Raw genomic sequence first — 19,695 nt, forward strand, 5'->3', positions numbered from 1 at the left:
GTTTTATGAATGCATAGAAGGGACAACAGAGCATTTGCACTTGCATGAGGACGCTCTATCAAACGGCGTGCAAGCGTGTGTAGTGTGAACGGCCGCATGTTTTAAGCCGTTCCCTTTGACCTCTGCGGATCTGACGGATCATTACCTCGGCTCAGCCGTGTCTCGCGCGGGCTCTCGGTAAGGGGTCTCATCTCCATTGCTAATGTGAAAGAGAATGGATGTTAAGGTGTCTCGCTCTTGTTATGCCTGAGAAACGAACACGTTCGCTTCTCTGCCCTCTGATCTCTCGTAGCTTCAGCCGTCACATCATTCTGTCTCAGAAACGCGCGTGTGAATGAATACTCTCCCGTTGACATTCAGTGATTCATTCTCAGCTTTGGCTTTATGTTTGCGTTTACACGGCACACCGCAATGTCTCGCAGCTTTACAACAGAGCAAAGTTCAGCATTATCTGTAACACTCGAAAAGCTAGTAGTAAATGTGTCGCTTTATAGGCATTCATCAGCTGTCCTATTAAAAGTAAACTCAGAGTCAGGACAGTGGACTCATGCGCACCGGAAAGTTTGATCCTTGTTCATAGGGTATCTGCAGGGGTTACTAATTAAAGGCTTTTTAAGACCTGCACAAATAAAATTAAAACCGTATTGAGTATGCCATTGTTTATGGCAACATCCTATACCATACAATGACAAAAACTAGTTTTTTAAAATTATAAACCACATTTCAGCCTTTAAACCATTTTTTAAGAAAAGGGATGAGTCAAAATAATAAATGATTGCATTCATTTAAAATATGATTATATATACTATTCTAGATACCTTAATATTCTACATTTTTTGAATGCACATTATCTTCTTATTGATCCACCGGTTAACACTACAAGACTGCGTAATCTGTGTAAAAATATTAAACATTGAAATATACAGTTGCCTACATTTATTTAATTAAATCAAAGCCTTTTAAGCCATTAAGCCATATTGCGAATGCTAGCAAATTTTCCATCCCCAAATTTAAGACTTTTCTTATAACAATTAAGATATTTGAAACTTATTATGACCTTAAATTTGATCAAACTAAATGTAAGAGTTTCTAAGGATCAGCAGGGACCCTGTGTGATAAGGTAAGAGAGGACTCAAAAGCAAAAGTGACAATCACAGTTCTTTAATCGAAGCAGTAGTCTGACCACAGGTATTTTCAACAGAGAGTTCCAAACAGCAAACTGAAGATGCCAGCATCAGCTGGTAATAACGAGAACACAATCCTCCTCTGCGGCAGATGAACAGAGAGCAGGTAAAATAGCAGACCTCGTGAATGAAGCAGAACAGGATTCTGGCGACGGGCACCGAGCAGGTAACAGGCCTCAGTTCTCTGTAGGTGAATAATGACGGCAGCAGAGTAATTCCAGCAGAAACAGTAAATCCACAGGACAGGACAGGACAGGACAGGACAGGACTGCAATAATACTCAGGTCTTTACGCATCAGAGAAAACAAACAATCTGACAACAAGACTAGGAAAGAGAGGGTAGAAGAAGCCGAGACAATAAGGGAAGATAAGGAACAGGTGGAGATGAATGAGCGTGATGAAAAGTGATAACAGCTGTCAGTAATGAAAGGGAGCGTAGTGGTGAACTGTGTGTGAGCTATGTGTGTGTCCAGCAGAGGGAGACAGAGAAAGAGGCAGGATCATGACAGTACCCCCCCTTCAAAGAGCGCCACCTGGCGCTCCTGAGGGGGAGCACTGGCGAGACCGGAGGAAATCATCAATGAGCGAGGGATCCAGAATGTCCCGGGGGGAGACCCAGCTTCTCTCCTCAGGACCATACCCCTCCCAATCGACCAAATATTGGTGCCCACGACCACGACGGCGCATGTCCATAATCTTACGGACAGTGTAGACAGGAGAACCCTCAATACGAACGTCGGAGAACGAGGCACGAGAGGGTGAACGATTTACAGGTTTAAGACAAGAAACGTGAAATACTGGGTGGACACGACGAAGATTAGGCGGCAGACTAAGCTTGACAGCGACAGGATTAATGATCTTGATTATACGGAATGGTCCGATGAAACGAGGCGCAAGTTTACGAGACTCGGACTGGAGAGGTAAATTTGCCGTGGAAAGCCACACTCTCTGACCAGTCATATAACGAGGACTCTTGACACGAGACCGGTTAGCAGCGATACTCATGCGTCTTCTCGAACGACAAATAGCGGATCTCACCCTCCTCCAAGTACGCTTGCAGCGACTGATGAAAGTCTGAACGGACGGGCAGTTAGAGTTAGTCTCTTGTGACGCGAATAAAGGGGGCTGATAGCCGAGACAACAATGAAAGGGAGAGAGACCCGTGGCAGAAGATGGAAGAGAGTTGTGGGCATATTCTGCCCAGGGAAGCTGCTCAGCCCAGGACGCAGGATTACGATAGGCTAGACTGCGAAGAGTACGGACGACAATCTGATTGGCCCGTTCGGCCTGACCATTAGTCTGGGGGTGAAAACCCGAGGAAAGGCTGGCAGTGGCGCCAATGAGGCGACAAAATTCTCTCCAAAACTGCGAGGCGAATTGTGGACCCCTATCGGAAACGATGTCGGTAGGTAACCCATGCAACTTGAACACATGATTAACCATAATCTGGGCTGTCTCCTTGGCAGAGGGGAGTTTGGCGAGAGGGATAAAGTGAGCGGATTTAGAAAAACGATCGACCACAGTCAGGATGACGGTATTACCAGCCGATGGAGGGAGGCCAGTAATAAAGTCGAGACCAATATGGGACCACGGACGAGTAGGAACCGGTAGCGGACGCAGCAAACCAGCAGGAGGAGAATTACTAGCCTTGGTCTGGGCACAGACAGGACAGGACGCGATAAAACGACGCGCATCACGGTCTAACGTGGGCCACCAGAAACGTTGGCGGATAGATGCGATCGTGCCCCGGACGCCGGGATGGGCAGTTAATTTGGATGCGTGACCCCACTGAAGAACAGCTAAACGCGTAGGCATCGGGACAAAAAGAAAGCCCCTAGGGCAGTTTCGCGGGCTGACGACACGAGAAAGTGAACGCTTAACCTGTCTCTCGATTCCCCAAACCGTAGTACCCACTACACGACCGGGGGGAATAATCTCCTCCCTGGAGGTGACGGTGGTCGGGGAATCAAAGAGACGAGACAATGCGTCAGGCTTGGCGTTCTTAGAGCCTGGGCGGTAAGAGATGGAGAAGTCGAAGCGCGTAAAAAATAGCGCCCACCGAGCTTGACGTGCATTCAATCTCTTGGCCGAACGGATAAATTCCAAATTACGATGGTCAGTCCAGACGATAAAAGGGACAGAGGAGCCCTCTAGCCAGTGTCGCCATTCACCTAAAGCCAGGCGGATGGCAAGCAGCTTGCGATTACCAACATCGTAATTTCGCTCTGCGGAAGAGAATCGACGAGAAAAAAAAGCGCACGGGTGTATCTTGCCATCTGAGACTGATCGCTGAGACAGAACAGCTCCTACTCCCAGCTCAGAAGCGTCGACTTCGACAATAAACTGTCTAGTGACATCCGGGGTTAGAAGAATGGGCGCAGAGGTAAAACGTTTTTTTAGACGGTCAAAAGCCTCTTGTGCAGACTCGGACCATCTAAAATTGGACTTAACCGACGTCAAGGCGGTGAGCGGCGCGGCTACTTGGCTAAAATTGCGTATGAAACGCCGATAAAAATTTGAAAAACCGAGAAAGCGTTGTAACGAGACACGAGAGTCAGGGACGGGCCAGCTGGCGACAGCCTGGACCTTGGCTGTATCCATACTGATCCCCTCTGCGGAGATGACTGAGCCCAGGAACGTAACGGAGGACGCGTGAAACGTGCACTTTTCAGCCTTGACAAAGAGTCGGTTCTCGAGTAAGCGTTGGAGGACACGACGAACGTGTTGAACGTGGACTTGACAAGAGGGTGAGAAAATTAAAATGTCATCGAGATAGACGAACACGAATATGTTGAGCATGTCCCGAAGGACGTCATTGACAAGAGCCTGAAAGACGGCGGGAGCGTTGACCAATCCGAACGGAAGAACCCTATATTCAAAGTGCCCGAGAGGTGTGTTAAAGGCGGTCTTCCATTCGTCCCCTTCTCTAATCCGTACCAAATGATAGGCGTTACGGAGATCGAGTTTTGTAAAAATCTTTGCCCCCTGCAAGATCTCGAAGGCCGATGACATCAATGGCAAGGGATAGCGATTCTTGACAGTGATGTCATTCAGCCCCCGATAATCTATGCAGGGGCGCAAAGACCCATCCTTTTTCTTGACAAAAAAGAAACCAGCGCCGGCAGGCGACGAGGACGGAACTATGGTACCAGCATTTAGAGACTCGGACAGATAATTCTCTAACGCCTCCCGTTCAGGAGCAGAAAGTGAGTAGAGTCTTCCCCGCGGAGGAGTGGTTCCAGGGAGAAGATCAATACTGCAGTCGTAAGGACGGTGAGGGGGGAGAGAAGTGGCCCGGGAACGACTGAAAACCTCCCGCAAATCGAGATATTCCTCCGGAACTCCAGACAAATCCCCCGCCTCTTCCTGAAAAACAGAAACAGAAGAGACAGGGGGAACAGCAGAAACTAAACACTCAACATGACATGACAACTTCCATGAAAAAATGGATCCCTTGGACCAATCAATGTGAGGATTATGGAGCTTAAGCCAAGGATGGCCCAAAACAACAGGAGTATATGGAGATCGAAAAATCAAAAAAGAAATTGTCTCTCTGTGATTACCAGAAACGGTAAGAGTCAATGGAATAGTCTCTTTCTGTACTCTAGGAAGGGAACTACCATCTAGGGCGTAAAGGGGGGTGGAGTCTCTTAAGTGAGTGATGGGAATACCTTGCTGAAGTGCCCATTCTTCATCGACAAAATTTCCCTCTGCCCCAGAGTCGACTAAGGCGGAGCAGGCGACTGACGATTCAGACCAATGAAGCAGCACTGGAAGAGTAGTACACGAACGTGAAGGGGTAACCTTGGTGACGGCGCTCGCCAGTAACCCTCCGCCTACTGACGAGCGCTTGCTTTTACTGGACATGACGAGACGAAATGATTGGCCGCCGCGCAGTACATGCAGAGACGATTCGCAATCCTCCTCTCGCGCTCCTTAGGCGAGATGCGAAGGCCTCCGAGCTGCATGGGCTCGGGATCCGTGCTGGAAGTCGGGGTAAAGGAATTGACAGGTGGCGCGGAAAGGAGAGCGACCTCCATGCGGCGAGCCCTGCGCCGTAAATCGAATCGCTTCTCGACTCGAATCGCCAGGTCGATGAGATCGTCGAGCCGAGCGGGCACCTCCCGGATGAGAATCTCGTCCTTCAGATCAGAGTTCAGACCCTCCATAAAACGAGCGACCAACGCGGGTTGATTCCAGCCACATGTGGTAGCGAGGGTCCGGAATTCAATAGAGAAATCGGGCACGGAGCGCCTCCCCTGCCGAAGAGTAGAAAGCAGACGGGAAGCCTCCTCACCGATGGCCGAGCGATCGAAGACCCGGATCATCTCGTCTTTGAAAAGCGAGAAACTGAAGATGCAATCCGTCCCCGCCTCCCAGTTTGCCGCTCCCCATTCACGAGCCCGACCAGCGAGAAGGGAGATAACGTAAGCGACCTTGGCTCTCTCCTTCGCGTACGTCACGGGCTGTAGGGAGAACACCACCTCACACTGGGTCAAAAAAGAGCGACATTGAGTGGGCTCACCCGAATAGACAGGAGGATTATTAACCCGGGGCTCCGGCGAGTCGTGAGGATCATGTGAGGTGGAGGGTTGGAGGCGCATGGTATGGACCTGGCAGGAGAGTTCTGACATCTGAGCGGCTAGCGTCTCGACAGCGTGTCTAGCGGCGGAGATGTCCTCCTCATGTTTGCCCAAAAGGGCACCCTGGTGCTCGACCGCCGACTGGAAAGAACTGCCACTTGCTGAGTCCATGCTTTGGTCAGATTGTTCTGTGATAAGGTAAGAGAGGACTCAAAAGCAAAAGTGACAATCACAGTTCTTTAATCGAAGCAGTAGTCTGACCACAGGTATTTTCAACAGAGAGTTCCAAACAGCAAACTGAAGATGCCAGCATCAGCTGGTAATAACGAGAACACAATCCTCCTCTGCGGCAGATGAACAGAGAGCAGGTAAAATAGCAGACCTCGTGAATGAAGCAGAACAGGATTCTGGCGACGGGCACCGAGCAGGTAACAGGCCTCAGTTCTCTGTAGCTGAATAATGACGGCAGCAGAGTAATTCCAGCAGAAACAGTAAATCCACAGGACAGGACAGGACAGGACAGGACAGGACAGGACAGGACTGCAATAATACTCAGGTCTTTACGCATCAGAGAAAACAAACAATCTGACAACAAGACTAGGAAAGAGAGGGTAGAAGAAGCCGAGACAATAAGGGAAGATAAGGAACAGGTGGAGATGAATGAGCGTGATGAAAAGTGATAACAGCTGTCAGTAATGAAAGGGAGCGTAGTGGTGAACTGTGTGTGAGCTATGTGTGTGTCCAGCAGAGGGAGACAGAGAAAGAGGCAGGATCATGACACCCTGTGTTCAGTGTCTGTGCTATTTCTCTCCAGGAGTTATGGCGGATAAAAATATCCTAGAGTTGCAAATATCTCTTAAAGGGATAGTTCACCCAAAAATGTAAATATTCTGTCATCATTTACCCTCCCCCATGTCGTTCCAAACCTGCAAGACTTTCTTTCCAATGAGGTTCATTCTAGTGTTACGCATCACGTTTGAGCTTCTGCAAGAACCAATGAGGTTCATTCTAGTGTTACGCATCACGTTTGAGCTTCTGCAAGAACCAATGAGGTTCATTCTCATGTTACGCATCACGTTTGAGCTTGAGCAAGAGGTTTGTTCTCAAAGGTCAAGCAGGTTCGGTTGAGCTTCTGTTTATTTTCGCTGATCAATGTTCATATGTGAATAAAAGCCTAAATGAATCATATAAAGCGATCGAGTCTCTCGAGTCACTAAACCGTTTAATACATATGGATTAGTTTTACGATCTCTTTATGAACTTTTTGAAGCGTCAAAGTGGTAGTTGCGTAGCTGTCAATGGAGGGACAGAAATCTCTCAGATTTCTTTAAAACTATCTTCATTTGTGTTCCCAAAAATGAATGAAAGTCTTACAGGTTTGGAACAACATGAGGGTGAGTAATTAATGAACTAACCCTTTAATTTAGCAAGAAATTGCTAAAAAAAAAATCTTATATAGAATAAAAAATATAGACTTACAATGAAGACAGCCAGGTCATATCTAGAGAACAGAGGCCAGTTGCATAAACTTTGCCACCATGTTAAAACTGTGTCTAAAGAACTAATTTGACTCTAGGAATTAGTCATTCTTACTTTTCTTAATAGACCGAACTACCTTTTTATGTGACTGACTTTAAAAAGTTAGGACCAGTCTTGAAGAACGAAAATAGATGGCTAACTTTTAAGATTCGTCTAAGCAGTTTATGCAACCAGCCCCAGAATATTATATAGATGACTTGAGAGTAGTCAAAACACATTAGAATCCACAAAGCAATGCACTAAAAACACTTACCTTAGCAACGCCCTAGCAACCACCCACATGTTTTTTATTGGAAAGAACCACTGAAAATTCCTTCAGAATGGGAAGAAATTAAAATATTACTTTTCTAAACGATTAGATTTATAATTTTAAGCTGAGAGAAATTGTGAAAATCTAGTTAGATTAAAGTGTGCAGTTAGATTCACCCTGGTTTGTGTGTTCTTAATTCCCATTGTTGTCCTCTAGGTTGTGCTGTTGTTATATCACCCTCAAACAGCTAAAATCATACGGGTCTACATTTCTGTTTGCTAAAAAACATGCATTATATCTATGCCCACATTTACCTGCACTTTAACCTCATCCTACACACAGTTTTCTCATCTGTGTCTCGCTCTGTCTTTCTGACCTCTGCAGGACTGCAAATGGAAAATGTACATGGAGCTTGATGGGGATGAGGTGGCGATAGCATATATCAAAGACGTGACCTTTAATGCCAACAGACCAGATGTAGATGTATTAAAGATGACCAAGGTGAGAAATGCCATATATCACTGTAAACGATGTGTCCATTAGATTCCCGCTGCGTTTTGAGGAATCCAGGAGATGAGGTCTTCCTGAGGTCATAAACCTGAGATAATTCTGCTTCCTCACAACTGTGTTTACTCCACCAACACAAGTCTTAAATGTGTCATGATAAGAGTGAATATCTCATGCATGTTATGATGCTGTCATGCCTTTCAGCCTCTGTTGTGATGTGCTTTAAAATCTAAATTATTCTCCAGCCTCCGTTTGTCATGGATAAATGGATAGTCGGAATATCTGGCACTCAAACTGTTGACTGCATAGTGAACTATGAGGTAAGTACCAGCCAAAAGACTAGAACTTTATTTTACAGTCCTGTTTTGCATGTACAGTACACACTATGTACTTATTACAGTTATAACAAGGCGCTAACCCCAAACACCCAAACCTAAATGTAGGTACCTTAGTGTACTTGAACCTGAGTATAAGTATATTGTAAGTGCAACAAATATTTTTTGAAAATGTAGTTTGCATTTTCTAGCCATTTTTGATGAAAGATTTTCAGATGTGCCATCAAGGTTATAAGGGGGCCTGAGACTGTTTTGGACTGATGCATTGTTTCCTGACAGGGTAACGTGAGATCTCCGAAGTGCACGAGACATGTGCACACACTGCGGTGGAGTCCGGACAGCGGGAGAGACGTGATCATACCAGTAGAGCTGCTCATCGAGACGACGGCCAGCATCAGGGAAGGTTACAACAGAAGCAGGTCCAACTCAGGTAATACTGATTCACTACTGATTCATAGAGAGCATGTGTGCTGTCGTATTAAAATGCAATCTTTCTTTTGAACTATTTCAGGATTAATTAAAGTAAATAATAACTGTTTACACAAATTGTATGTTGGCTGTATTTGTCACATTCAACCATTCAACCTTGGCACCGAATTTATAGTAAAATCATTTTCTTTAAGTAGTTTACTCCAAGTAAATGCTGCATTTAGGCAAGATCCTACAACTTAATCTGCCCAAGTTTTATTTATTATTTTAGTTTTATTTGGATTTTAAATATTTTGTTTGGTAGCAAAAAATGCAAACCCCTCATAAAATTAAAAGAAAATAAACCAGCCTGAGATTTCATTTCTTTTCAGCCATCTGTTTTTTAAGGATTAGTTCACTTTAGCATTAAAATTTTCTGGTAATTTACTCACCCCCACGTCATCCAAGATGTTCATGTCTTTCTTTCTTCAGTCGAAAAGAAATTAAGGTTTTTGAGGAAAACATTCCAGGATTTTTCTCCATATAGTGTCTTCAATGGGGTCCAACGATTTGAAGGTCCAAATGTGAGTTTCAGTGCAGCTTCAAAGTCTCGACACGATCCCAGCCGAGGAATAAGAGTCTTATGTAGACAAATCATCAGCAATATTCTAAAATAAATAAACATTTATATACTTTTTAAGCACAAATGATCATCTTGAACTAGCTCTGCAATACGCCACGCATTACATAATCACGTTGAAAGGTCACGCGTGTTCCGGTTCAGAAATATAGGGTAGGGCGAAAAACTCCCTCATTTTCTCCTCCAACTTCAAAATCGTCTGACATCTTTGTTTTGGCGTTTGACTTAGTCTTCGCACTTTCGCTTTGTAAACACTAGGTCTGTACTTCCGCCTACGTCACACGTGACCTTTCAACGGACCCCATTGAAGTCCACAAGTAAATTATCAGGAAATTTTTATTCTGAAGTGAACTAATCCTTTAAGGCCTTCTTGTGTAATTACTTTGTATAAAAAATTTGAATGATTGTTTTTGTGTTTCTCAATCAGGTGTTGATCCCAGATGGATTTACAGCCTGAGAATGAAGCAGATGAGAGAACAAGCTACCCAGGACTCCACAGGCAAGATGACCCTCCCTCAGTTCCTGTCGGTCATCAGCAACCAATCATCGTACGCCTCCGCGGTTAGGAAGTCGCCCAATCGCAGTCCTCGCACGCCATGGACCGACTCGCGGAGTTCCTCTCCCACTCTTTCTGTCAAACTCTCCAACATCCACCTGGGGTCGAAGGGCAGCAGCCCGTCCAGCACGACGTCTGAGAGCGCCTCCGAGCGAGAGCGCCCCCCTAGTGCTGGAGCTAAACCCAACTACAACAGAAAAACCTACTACGACCACACGCTTAAGATCACTGGAGGAGGACGAGGAGACGGAGACGCCAGGAGGTTTAATCAGATGACACAGAGAGGATCCAGAGGTTTCCAGCAGGCTGGACGGCCACGAAACAGCTACTCTTACGCAACTCCATCCAACCACCAGCGGCCAATACCGGGGATGTCAATCGTCACTGAAGTGGCGAAGCAGAAAGGGCCGTCTGAAGAGGCCGGGGCTGGTGATGGGGATTGGATTAAAGTAGAAAGAAAGAAGTCTAATAAACAGGAACATAAACATCAGGAAGGAAGGCAGGCCAGAAACCGGCCACGGAGAGGAGGGAGGGGAGGAGGGCGTGGACGAAATTGAGCGTTTATTCTGGTAGAAGGGGTGATGAATCAAGTTTGATTCAGAGTATGGGCTGAACGGGGACCTGGTTTTAACCAAAGAAAGCACTTAAACCTAGTTGTGCACAGACAGGGCTCAGATTAAACCAGGATTATGCCTTAGTTCAAATAGGGCATTTAAGTAGCTTTTATAAGCATGCCTTAGACAAAACAATGCCACCGACATATTTTAAGATATGTAAGTGCAAGTTTCCTCAAACATGCATTTTGTCTGTGAAAGCGTGGGATAGTGTTGTAAATAAAAGCATCTTTTGAAATTGACATTAAGGACAAAAGTTCGCCATGAAATGGATATACTGATCTTAAATGTCATAAATGATTATGCCGTTCCTGAAAAAGGCCCATTTTCTTAGCTTTTTTAAAAGTTGATGATTCCCTTTCTAGGGTTAAACTTGAATTTGCCTCTCTTGTGATTTTATTTTGTTTCCTTGTTTTTGTATTGGAACTATGCTGAATACTTCAATGATGATCATTATAACTGAGGGCATTTTCTATCTTTCGATAATGTCTGGTAATATATTAAATGTGGTTATATATTAAATTGTGATGTTTTATTATGGAGGATTATTTCATTTAAATGATATTAAAGATTTATTTATTATTATATTGGTGGAATTTCAAAAGTTATACATTTATAAGATATTAATAAAATATAAAATTTGAAACAACACTTTGTTTGTTTTATTTAGTCTGCATTTCGCGCGATTTATGTGTCCTTATGCAAATGAGCTCTGAGCTTTGGCGCCACAGCTAAAGATCCTGTAAGCGCATGAAATTCCAAATATGCATAATTCTATTAACCTTCATTTTAATAACCCCAGACTTCTAATGCAATTGTATCATCAAGTTAATACTGAGCTCATAATTAAATGGATAGTACAGTTCTTGAATCTTCAAACTATTCGATTGGGTTACTTTATTATTAGTTTTACACACCTTCCAGGACTCTCATATGGCGCGGAAGAGACTCGCGCCTTTTCAACATTTACCCGCCAAACCTCCAGACCAAACACCGCGCCACACGACAGAGGCACGCGCTCACGGAAGACTCCTGCACATTGTAAACTTACACACCGCACTGCAACAATGCGATCCAAGGTACTGTTAAATACAGCAGCTTTTCTTTTCTATTGACCTGAAAGTATGTTTTGTGAATGAATAGAGGAAGGATGTTGTGGCTTGTGTTGTTAAAGTGCTTTTGAGCACTTATCGCTCTATTTGGTAACGTTAATTTAACTCTGTTATAGCAACAGAGTTAAATTAACGTTACCAAATAGAGCGATTGCTCATTGTATTTCTTTGTTTGGGACGTATATTCGAGAGCATGGTTGTTTTTGTAAGTGTTGTTTGCTGTTTTAAACTTGTAGATTTGTGTTTAACTTAGTGGGGGCAGGGGTCGCCCTAAGTTCTGGAAAACATAGTAGTAAAATTATTTAACAATTACAAATAAAAATTCTGTTTCATGAACTGCTTAAGTTGAAAGCTTCTACAACGGTTTACCTTTGCCTTTTTGATCGTCGTTGCAAAAAATAAAATAAAAAATTATGCATTAAAAGAAATGCGGTTAAGTGTTGAATTAAAGAGTTAAAAGTTAGTCGCAATGGCCACGCCCTCCAGACACCGATGACGTTTGAACAGAGCTGGCTTTTACTGCCCACAATTTTTAATTACAAATTTTAAAGCCATACTTGCAGTATAATAACAGAACATAGACAGGCTCTCTCCAAGCAGCAGATCTGAAACCTTGTTCTCTACTAAATAACCAGCCTGACCTGTGCTGGATTTATTTAGAGTATTTACTGGACTTATTCTTCATTAATAATGTTATGATTATGAATCATGTCCAGAGGCTGCAGGCGTCTCCGCCCTCCACCAGAATGAGCCTGCGCAGTTACAGGAGCACTGCTGTGGTCCCAATGGAAACCTCCTCCTCGGATGACAGCTGTGACAGTTTTGGATCTGATGGTTTTGGGAACTCGGTATGACGTGAACTTTTACATATGGGAAATTAGACTTGGGTCATTCAGTGACCAGCTGTTCATGTTGAACCCATGACGAGTGTTTGTTTCTTTCTTCTAGAAGAGACCAATGAGACGGACGAGAAGCTCGACTCAGATTGAGAAAGTGTTTAATGTTCTACCTGTGACTGAGGAAGAGGATGCGTGCAGTGGTTTTGAGAATGACCTGAACGATCAAATGACCGACATGGTTTGTAATGATAGGAAACGCTTAAAGGATTAGTTAACCCAAAAATGAAAATTCTGTCATTTAGTCACTCTCTAGTTGTTCCAAACCTGTATACATTTTTTTGAAAGAATGTTTGTAACCAAGCAGATCTCGCGCCCCCCCATCCCATTTACTACCATAGTATTTTTTTTTTTAAGCGAGGTCTGCTTGGTTACAAACATTCTTATAAATATTTTCCTTTGTTCATTAAAGCATAATGGCTTTTGAAGGAGACATGCGTTCAATTAATAATTTCTGATGTATTTCCTTTTAGAAAATGGACTCAGACGCTGAAACATGTTCGCCTCCCAGAAAAACTCGCAAATCGTTCACGCTCCGAGTAGCCATGAAGTTCCCGAACAAACGAGCCAGTCCATCAAAGCCAGTGACCCCCGAGTCCAAACCCAAACCTGAAGCCAAAGCCCCCGAGTCTGACCCTGAGAACGACAACTTCATGCTGAAGAGAGCGCTGAACATCAAAGAAAATAAAGCTATGGTGAGCAAGTCAACTTCTACATGCACGTGCGTGATCTTTTCCAATATTTTCCATTTATGAAATGGTTGCACAGCATGTAGCCATACCACCCAACCCCAGATAGCCTGTTCATTTGCATTTACGTACTTAGAGTTTGAATGCAATTCTAATAATAAGAGTGTGAATCCAGTTTTAATGTGAATTTTATGTATTTTGTTCCTCCCCTTGTAGCTTGCTAAACTGATGGCAGAGCTGGATAAGGTTCCTGGACTGTTTCCCGGGAAGGGTGCTTTGTCACAGGGCAATACGGTAAGATATTAAGGTGCTAATAATATTAAAATTAATATGTTAATTCTAATACTAACAGTAATGATGAAAATGGTAACATTATTATTAATAATACTAAAAGTCTTACTATTAATAAATTGATGCTGATAATACGAATGATGATATAATACTGTAGTTGTATCACCGTGTATTTCTCCGTGCACAGCCTCGTCGAGTTCCTCGTCGCTCTTTTGACCCCAGCGCGGCTCGGCGGAAGAACCCGGAGCGATCGACCCGTCCTCACACACGCTCGCGCTCGCTGGCTGGTGGACCCCCCTCCCCCGCTCCACAGGACGATCCCGACGACAAATACAGCCTGGTCCGCAAAAACAGAGCTTATGACGATGATGATGATTATGAGGAAGAGGTGAGTTTCTTGGCGTTAACTAAAGGACAATTTTTTTTATTTATTTTTTGACACTTCAATTCAAAAGTTTGGGTGGTAAGAACTTTGGGGAGTGATATGAAGCGAAACGATCAGTCCGTGCAAAAAAAAACTTTAAATACACACCTTTTCAGTGGGTGCTTAAACTGATAAACTTTATATCCAGAAAACGAGTCGATGAGCTGTCATAAAGTGTGTGCTCTCACTTTCATTTCTGCCGTGATCAGTAACGTTAGCCCTAACGCTCCGGAGAAAAAAAACCTGCTTTATACTGACCCTCATTCACAAAGCAGTCCGGCGTAAAATGATTCGAGCAGACATAAACGAGTTTCGCTAGAGTTGAGGGAGCATTTTCTTCAAAAACAAAATGAATCCACCTCGTCTTCAGCGGCTGGCTCAGATTTCGGGAGTAAAGAGAGAGAGCCATGTGAATTAATACATCCAGCCGCACAACACCTACAACGCTTGCAGCGATGGCGGATGTGCACAACTCGCTGTGAACTCGATCAGGGCGGGTCTATGTTAAACCGGCAGTGTGTGTCAACATTTGTGGGCGGGGCCTGTGGCTGATGTGACGTCACTCCGGCCCCATGACAGGTTGCTGGGAGACACTGCTTAGGATTTATGGCGATTAAAAAAGGAGTGAATGGATTTTTAGCACTATAGGGTGGTTGTGTACACACACTGCCAACACACATTTATGTCCAAACACCATGCAAAAGTGAATTTTGCATAATTTAAAGAAAAGTTTTTTCCCCAAATCAACTTTTGAACGGTACTGTACATGCAATCTCAAAATGGCCAATTATTGCCTTGGACAAATCGCTTGCATGTCTTGTTACATTCAAGTAAGGTGCCTCTGTATTGAATATATGTGTGTGTGTGTGTGTTTGAGTAGAAAGAACCACGGCGGCGCAGTTATAACAGCACTCTGACGATTCCTCATGTCGTGAGGCCTGTGGAGGAAATCACTCAGGCTGAACTGGACAACATCTGTGTCAACGTCAGAGAGAAGACCTACAACCGTGCCACAGTGAGTCTCCTTCAGAACCTCACGCTTTCGGCGTGTCAGAACTGTGTGTGACTGTGCTTTTGTTCATCAGGGTTCAACCTGCCATCAGTGTCGCCAGAAAACCACTGACACCAAGACCAACTGCCGCAACCCGGAGTGTGTGGGTGTCCGCGGGCAGTTCTGCGGGCCTTGTCTCAGGAACCGCTATGGAGAGGAGGTCCATGATGCCCTCCTGAACCCGGTCAGTCTTTCTGCACGTCCTGACATCATTAGCACTGGCGTATGTGTTCTGATTGGTTCAGTGTTTCTCTGAGCGATGAGTGCATTGCTGAGGTGTGTGGTTCTCTTCCAGGAGTGGCGCTGCCCCCCGTGCAGGGGCATCTGCAACTGCAGCTTCTGCCGGGCCAGAGAGGGGCGCTGTGCCACCGGTGTGCTCGTGTACCTGGCCAAGTACCATGGCTATGACAATGTGCACTCTTATCTCAAAAGGTAATGGTTTTTAGTAGCGATTGCTGCTAACTTTATTGTAACACTTATGTATGAACGCTATGGAAGATTGTTTCCGCCACAGGAAAAAGAATAAAATGGGTAATTGCGACTTATCTCTCAATTGCGAGTTTACATCGCGCAATTCTGACACTTAATCTCAGATTTGTGAGATATAAACTCGCAATTGCGTGTTAGTAGGTCACTTGATGGAGTTTTTCGGTTCCTTGCCACTGTTGCCTTTGGCTTGCTCAGTTGGGGATATTTAATTTTATTTTATCAGTCAATAAATTCCACTAGAAACAAACCTTGTTGTATTATTTTAATTTAATACTGTGAAGCTGCTTTGATACAATCTGTATTGTGAAAAGCACTATACAAATAGACTTGACTTGACTTGTTATAAAGTCAGAATTGATGGTTTATTTCTCGCAATTCTGAGAAATAAAGTCAGAATTATCTTTTAAAATGTTTTATTCTGTGGCGGAAACGAACTTCCATAAAACACTGCAACTGATGCACTGATTTTTTTATTTTTATTTTTTTCAAAACCATAGTGAAATACTTAATTTAGCCCAAAACCAATGGTTTATTTAATAGCCCAGACTTTATAAAATGCACAAGTTAAATTTAAGGTTTTGATTGATATAATTGTTTGTACTTCAATTGTTGTTAAAATATAAACACTTAAATGGCGTCTTTAGTAACTTTTCATGACAGATTTATTCAAACATATGTTATAATGACGTATGTGAAATATAATATTTATTAAAATGAGTTTATGAACATTAAATGGCTTTTCTGAGGTAAATGTAAAATGAGCCTGTTTATAAGCTGACGTCTTTCTGCGGTTAAAACGCTGAGCGATTTAAATTAGACATGAGACTGTGAGCTGTACTGTATCTTTCAACATTCCTTCTGATGTTCATGGTTTTGTGCTGTAACTAGTAGTAAAGAGGAAGAGATGATCAGGTCACGTGCGCTGCTGTCACGACACATTAAAGTGACAGGACCAGATTTATTTCAATTTCAAGATTTACATTTGAAAGCTCTAGAATTTTTTTTTTTTTTTTTTTTTTTTTTTTATCAAAAGCAACAAAGCTCATTGTGATTTATTGGATGGAAGACGTGCTACTAATAATGTTTAGTGAAGTTTTGTTCACGCATCAACTCAAAGCGGCATAGACTAAAAGATCTGTTCATCAAAACGAAGATTGATTTAACAAGAACTCAACCCAGTGCTAGTGTCTACACAGCTCATGCTATAGTTTAGACTGTATTTCATTCAAACATTTATTTGATTGCCGAAACTATAAGAGTTATAGTTGGGGTGTATGTCGACCTCTCATTGTTGTCACTCACTTGGTGGCTTTTGGGAAATCCAGGAAGGCGTAACCAATGTCTCTGACCTCTCTCTCCACAGTTTAAAGAAGGAATTGGAGGAAGGAGAATAAAATGGCTGCCGTGTTCTGCGGAGTCCAGCCAAACTGACGTCGCCCTGGAGCGTGTTGTTGATCGCTGATGTGATTCACAGCTTCCCTAAGCCTGATTCGGGTTCTTCGAGTAGGCCGTTGGGAGTTGTCTACATGAAATCTTAATACATTTGCATTGTTTTAAATGTGTAATTTTTTTTTCAAAGGGAGTGTTTTTATCTCTGTACTGTATTGGTTACTTTGAAAACTGTTTGCTGCAATACTTGTTTTTTACTGTTTTTAGCATCTTTTTAATCTTTAGACGCTATGACTGCGCAATGTTCTGCTGTAGTACTGGAATAAAAGTTGTGCTTTAACTTCTGTCGTGTTTATGGGTGTTGACGTGCAAGATGTGTTCATGTTTGGTTTTGTGTTTTTAGATCTGTTAGATAATTTAAGATGATTTGAGGTTAAAATGGTGTAATCAAGTTAAGTAGCTGTCCTCACATCTTCAGTAGATTTAAGTGTACATGTAGTAGAGTTTGAATACTTTTTAAACGAAAGTCATCAGGGTATCTAAGTTTTTACTTTTTATTTTTTATAGCTGCACAAATAATATTAATATATGGGTGAAGGTAGGGCTATGTCTAAAGAGGCAACATGAAATTGTAAACTGTCTGAAACCCATGATTTACACCACATTATATACTTCTACGGGGCAGTGGAATGCTTGAGTCTGATTGGTTGAATGTTCTATGACAGGGAAAGTCCAATCCTGCTCCTGGTGAGCCACTGTTCTGCAGAGTTCAGCTTCAACCCCACTTAAACACACCTGAACCAGCCGATCGAGGTCTTTTCCAGGCCAGTTGGAGCTGAACTGCAGGATACTTGCCCTCCAGCAGCGAGTCTGAGGCGTGCCGTTGTTTTCAGTGAAATGCAATGTTAAAGTAGTTCCCGGCAGATCTTGACCACATTACATTTTTAACACTGGTTTTTAGTAGTTATTACCGTTAACTTTATTGTAATAAACCCTATGGAAGATTGTTTCTGCCACAGAAAAGAGAATAAAATGGGTAATTGTGACTTTTTCTCAATTGCGAGTTTACATCGCGCAATTCTGACTTTTTATCTCCGATTTGTGAGATATAAAGTCACAATTGTGAGAAACTCAATTTTTGAGTTTTTCCTTAGAGTTGGACTTTATAACTCGCAGATGGGAGTTTGTCTCACAATTCTGAGAAAAGATGCGAGATATAAACAAGCAATTCTGGGAAATAAAGTCAGAGTTGTCTTTTAAAATGTTTTATTCTGTGGCGGAAACGAGCTTCCATAAAACACTGCAACTGATGCACTCAATTATTATTATTATTATTTTTTTAAACCATAGTGAAATATTTAATTTAGCCCAAAACCAATGGTCAATAACCAACACTTAATAAAATGCACACGTTAGGTTTTGATTAATATAATTGTTTGAACTCCAAATTGTTGTTAAAATATAAACATTTAAATGGTGGCTTTAGTAACTTTTCATTACAGATTTATTCAAACATATGTTATAATGACGTATGTGAAATATAATATGTAATGGTGCTTCTTTATTAAAATGAGTTTATGAACATTAAATGGCTTTTAGGCAGATCTTCCATATCAGTTTGCCAAATGATTTCAGTTATTTCAAAGCTCCTTGCAGCCGACAACAGCAAAAGGCATTCGCTTCAGGCAGCATCATTACCTAAAAAATTTTCTTTGTGTAGTTTTTACTTTGATAATCTATTGCATATTGAAATGGTTTTTAACCTTTCTAAGCAGTATTTTTTTATTGATATTATTTATATACTGTTTAGTACTGGGCTATAGATTTTTACTATGGTAAATATGGTTTGGTAAACCAGAAAGGTTGTTCTGCGGGGTTCGTCTCTGATGTTCCCTGATCATGTTTTTCTCAGGGACAAATAGTTTCCAACATATTGGTCAAATGACACTCTACAGTATATTAGTCAGACAATTTTTAATAAAAAAACAAAACATTTAGCGACTTAGAGATAAAAAAAAGCTAAACTACTTGGGTTATACCACATTAATATTTTTCATTTTATGCAAAACAGATTAATATTAGAAGAGGTGTTCAAGTCACTTTACAGTATGTTTGTGAAAATAAATAGAGTGGGACACAAAAGGAGTCTGTGATTTCCCATATTAATGGAGAACCTCCTCTTACATCTGACATCAGCACAACCCCTATACCGAACATTTCACATTACAGCAGTGAATCCGCCTCGACATCTATTTCAGCAGGAATTCAATCAGAAGAGATTATTTGAACATGCCCTCAGCTCTTGCCCCTCTGTGCCCGCGTGGGTTAAGAGGGCATGAGGAGGGGGTTATAGCCGAGGAGAGCCAGAACACTGTGATATACTGCCGTCTGCTCACATCCCTCATTAGAGAGCTGCCACTAATGGTGTGGAAATAATTAGCAGACTCTAATGGGAAATCTTATACCTGTGAATCATTTTTCCCTGTTAAAGCTCTTTCACAACCCTTAGCTCACTCTTTCTTTCCTTTTTTTCCTTCCTCTCATTCAGATCACCGTGGACTTGCTGATTTCTGACATTAAACGCCCCTTTAGTGGCCTATTAATACCGCTTGTGCATTCATGGAATACAAACGCAGCAAAAAAAAAAAAAAGTATTTTTAGGATACTGGATTTTAAAGATAATTTTCCAAAAATCCAAACAAAGTTTACAGATCTTTCTTTTTTTTTTGGAAAGGGGT

The 19,695-nt window shown here is 42.5% G+C and overlaps 2 protein-coding genes across 4 annotated transcripts in view; both read left to right on the forward strand.

The window, feature by feature from the left end:
- map3k20a (mitogen-activated protein kinase kinase kinase 20a) overlaps positions 1–11,134 on the forward strand; it is a 48,142-nt gene extending 37,008 nt beyond the window's left edge. For both annotated transcript variants that reach the window (XM_081367527.1, XM_081367526.1), the window contains exons 17-20: positions 7,941–8,057; positions 8,309–8,383; positions 8,678–8,828; positions 9,874–11,134. In XM_081367527.1, coding sequence (XP_081223653.1) covers positions 7,941–8,057; positions 8,309–8,383; positions 8,678–8,828; positions 9,874–10,559 — 1,029 coding nt within the window. In that variant the 3' untranslated portion in view covers positions 10,560–11,134. The remainder of the gene's footprint in view (positions 1–7,940; positions 8,058–8,308; positions 8,384–8,677; positions 8,829–9,873) is intronic.
- A 196-nt stretch (positions 11,135–11,330) lies between these two features.
- cdca7a (cell division cycle associated 7a) lies at positions 11,331–17,297 on the forward strand. Of its 2 annotated transcripts, none has more exons than XM_081367704.1 (10): positions 11,331–11,695; positions 12,445–12,576; positions 12,677–12,805; positions 13,098–13,319; positions 13,530–13,607; positions 13,792–13,992; positions 14,909–15,043; positions 15,114–15,263; positions 15,375–15,511; positions 16,932–17,297. In XM_081367704.1, the coding sequence occupies exons 1-10, from the start codon at positions 11,381–11,383 to the stop codon at positions 16,960–16,962; spliced, it is 1,530 nt and encodes a 509-aa protein (XP_081223830.1). In that variant the 5' UTR covers positions 11,331–11,380; the 3' UTR covers positions 16,963–17,297. The 2 variants fall into 2 exon arrangements, with proteins under 2 accessions (XP_081223830.1, XP_081223831.1); XM_081367705.1 differs by having other exon boundaries at positions 11,606–11,695; positions 12,680–12,805.
- The last annotated feature ends 2,398 nt before the right edge of the window (positions 17,298–19,695 follow it).

Source organism: Scardinius erythrophthalmus, assembly GCF_964197995.2.
Source record: "Scardinius erythrophthalmus genome assembly, chromosome: 6".
Taxonomy (NCBI): Eukaryota; Metazoa; Chordata; class Actinopteri; order Cypriniformes; family Leuciscidae; genus Scardinius; species Scardinius erythrophthalmus.

Excerpts from the sequence above, each read along its gene's own strand:
- cdca7a (XM_081367704.1), top strand. The coding sequence starts at position 11,381 with ATGCATAATTCTATTAACCTTCATTTTAATAACCCCAGACTTCTAATG. Across the intron at positions 12,806-13,097 it reads ACGATCAAATGACCGACATG|AAAATGGACTCAGACGCTGA; the intron begins GTTTGTAATGAT and ends ATTTCCTTTTAG. Across the intron at positions 13,993-14,908 it reads ATGATGATTATGAGGAAGAG|AAAGAACCACGGCGGCGCAG; the intron begins GTGAGTTTCTTG and ends GTGTTTGAGTAG.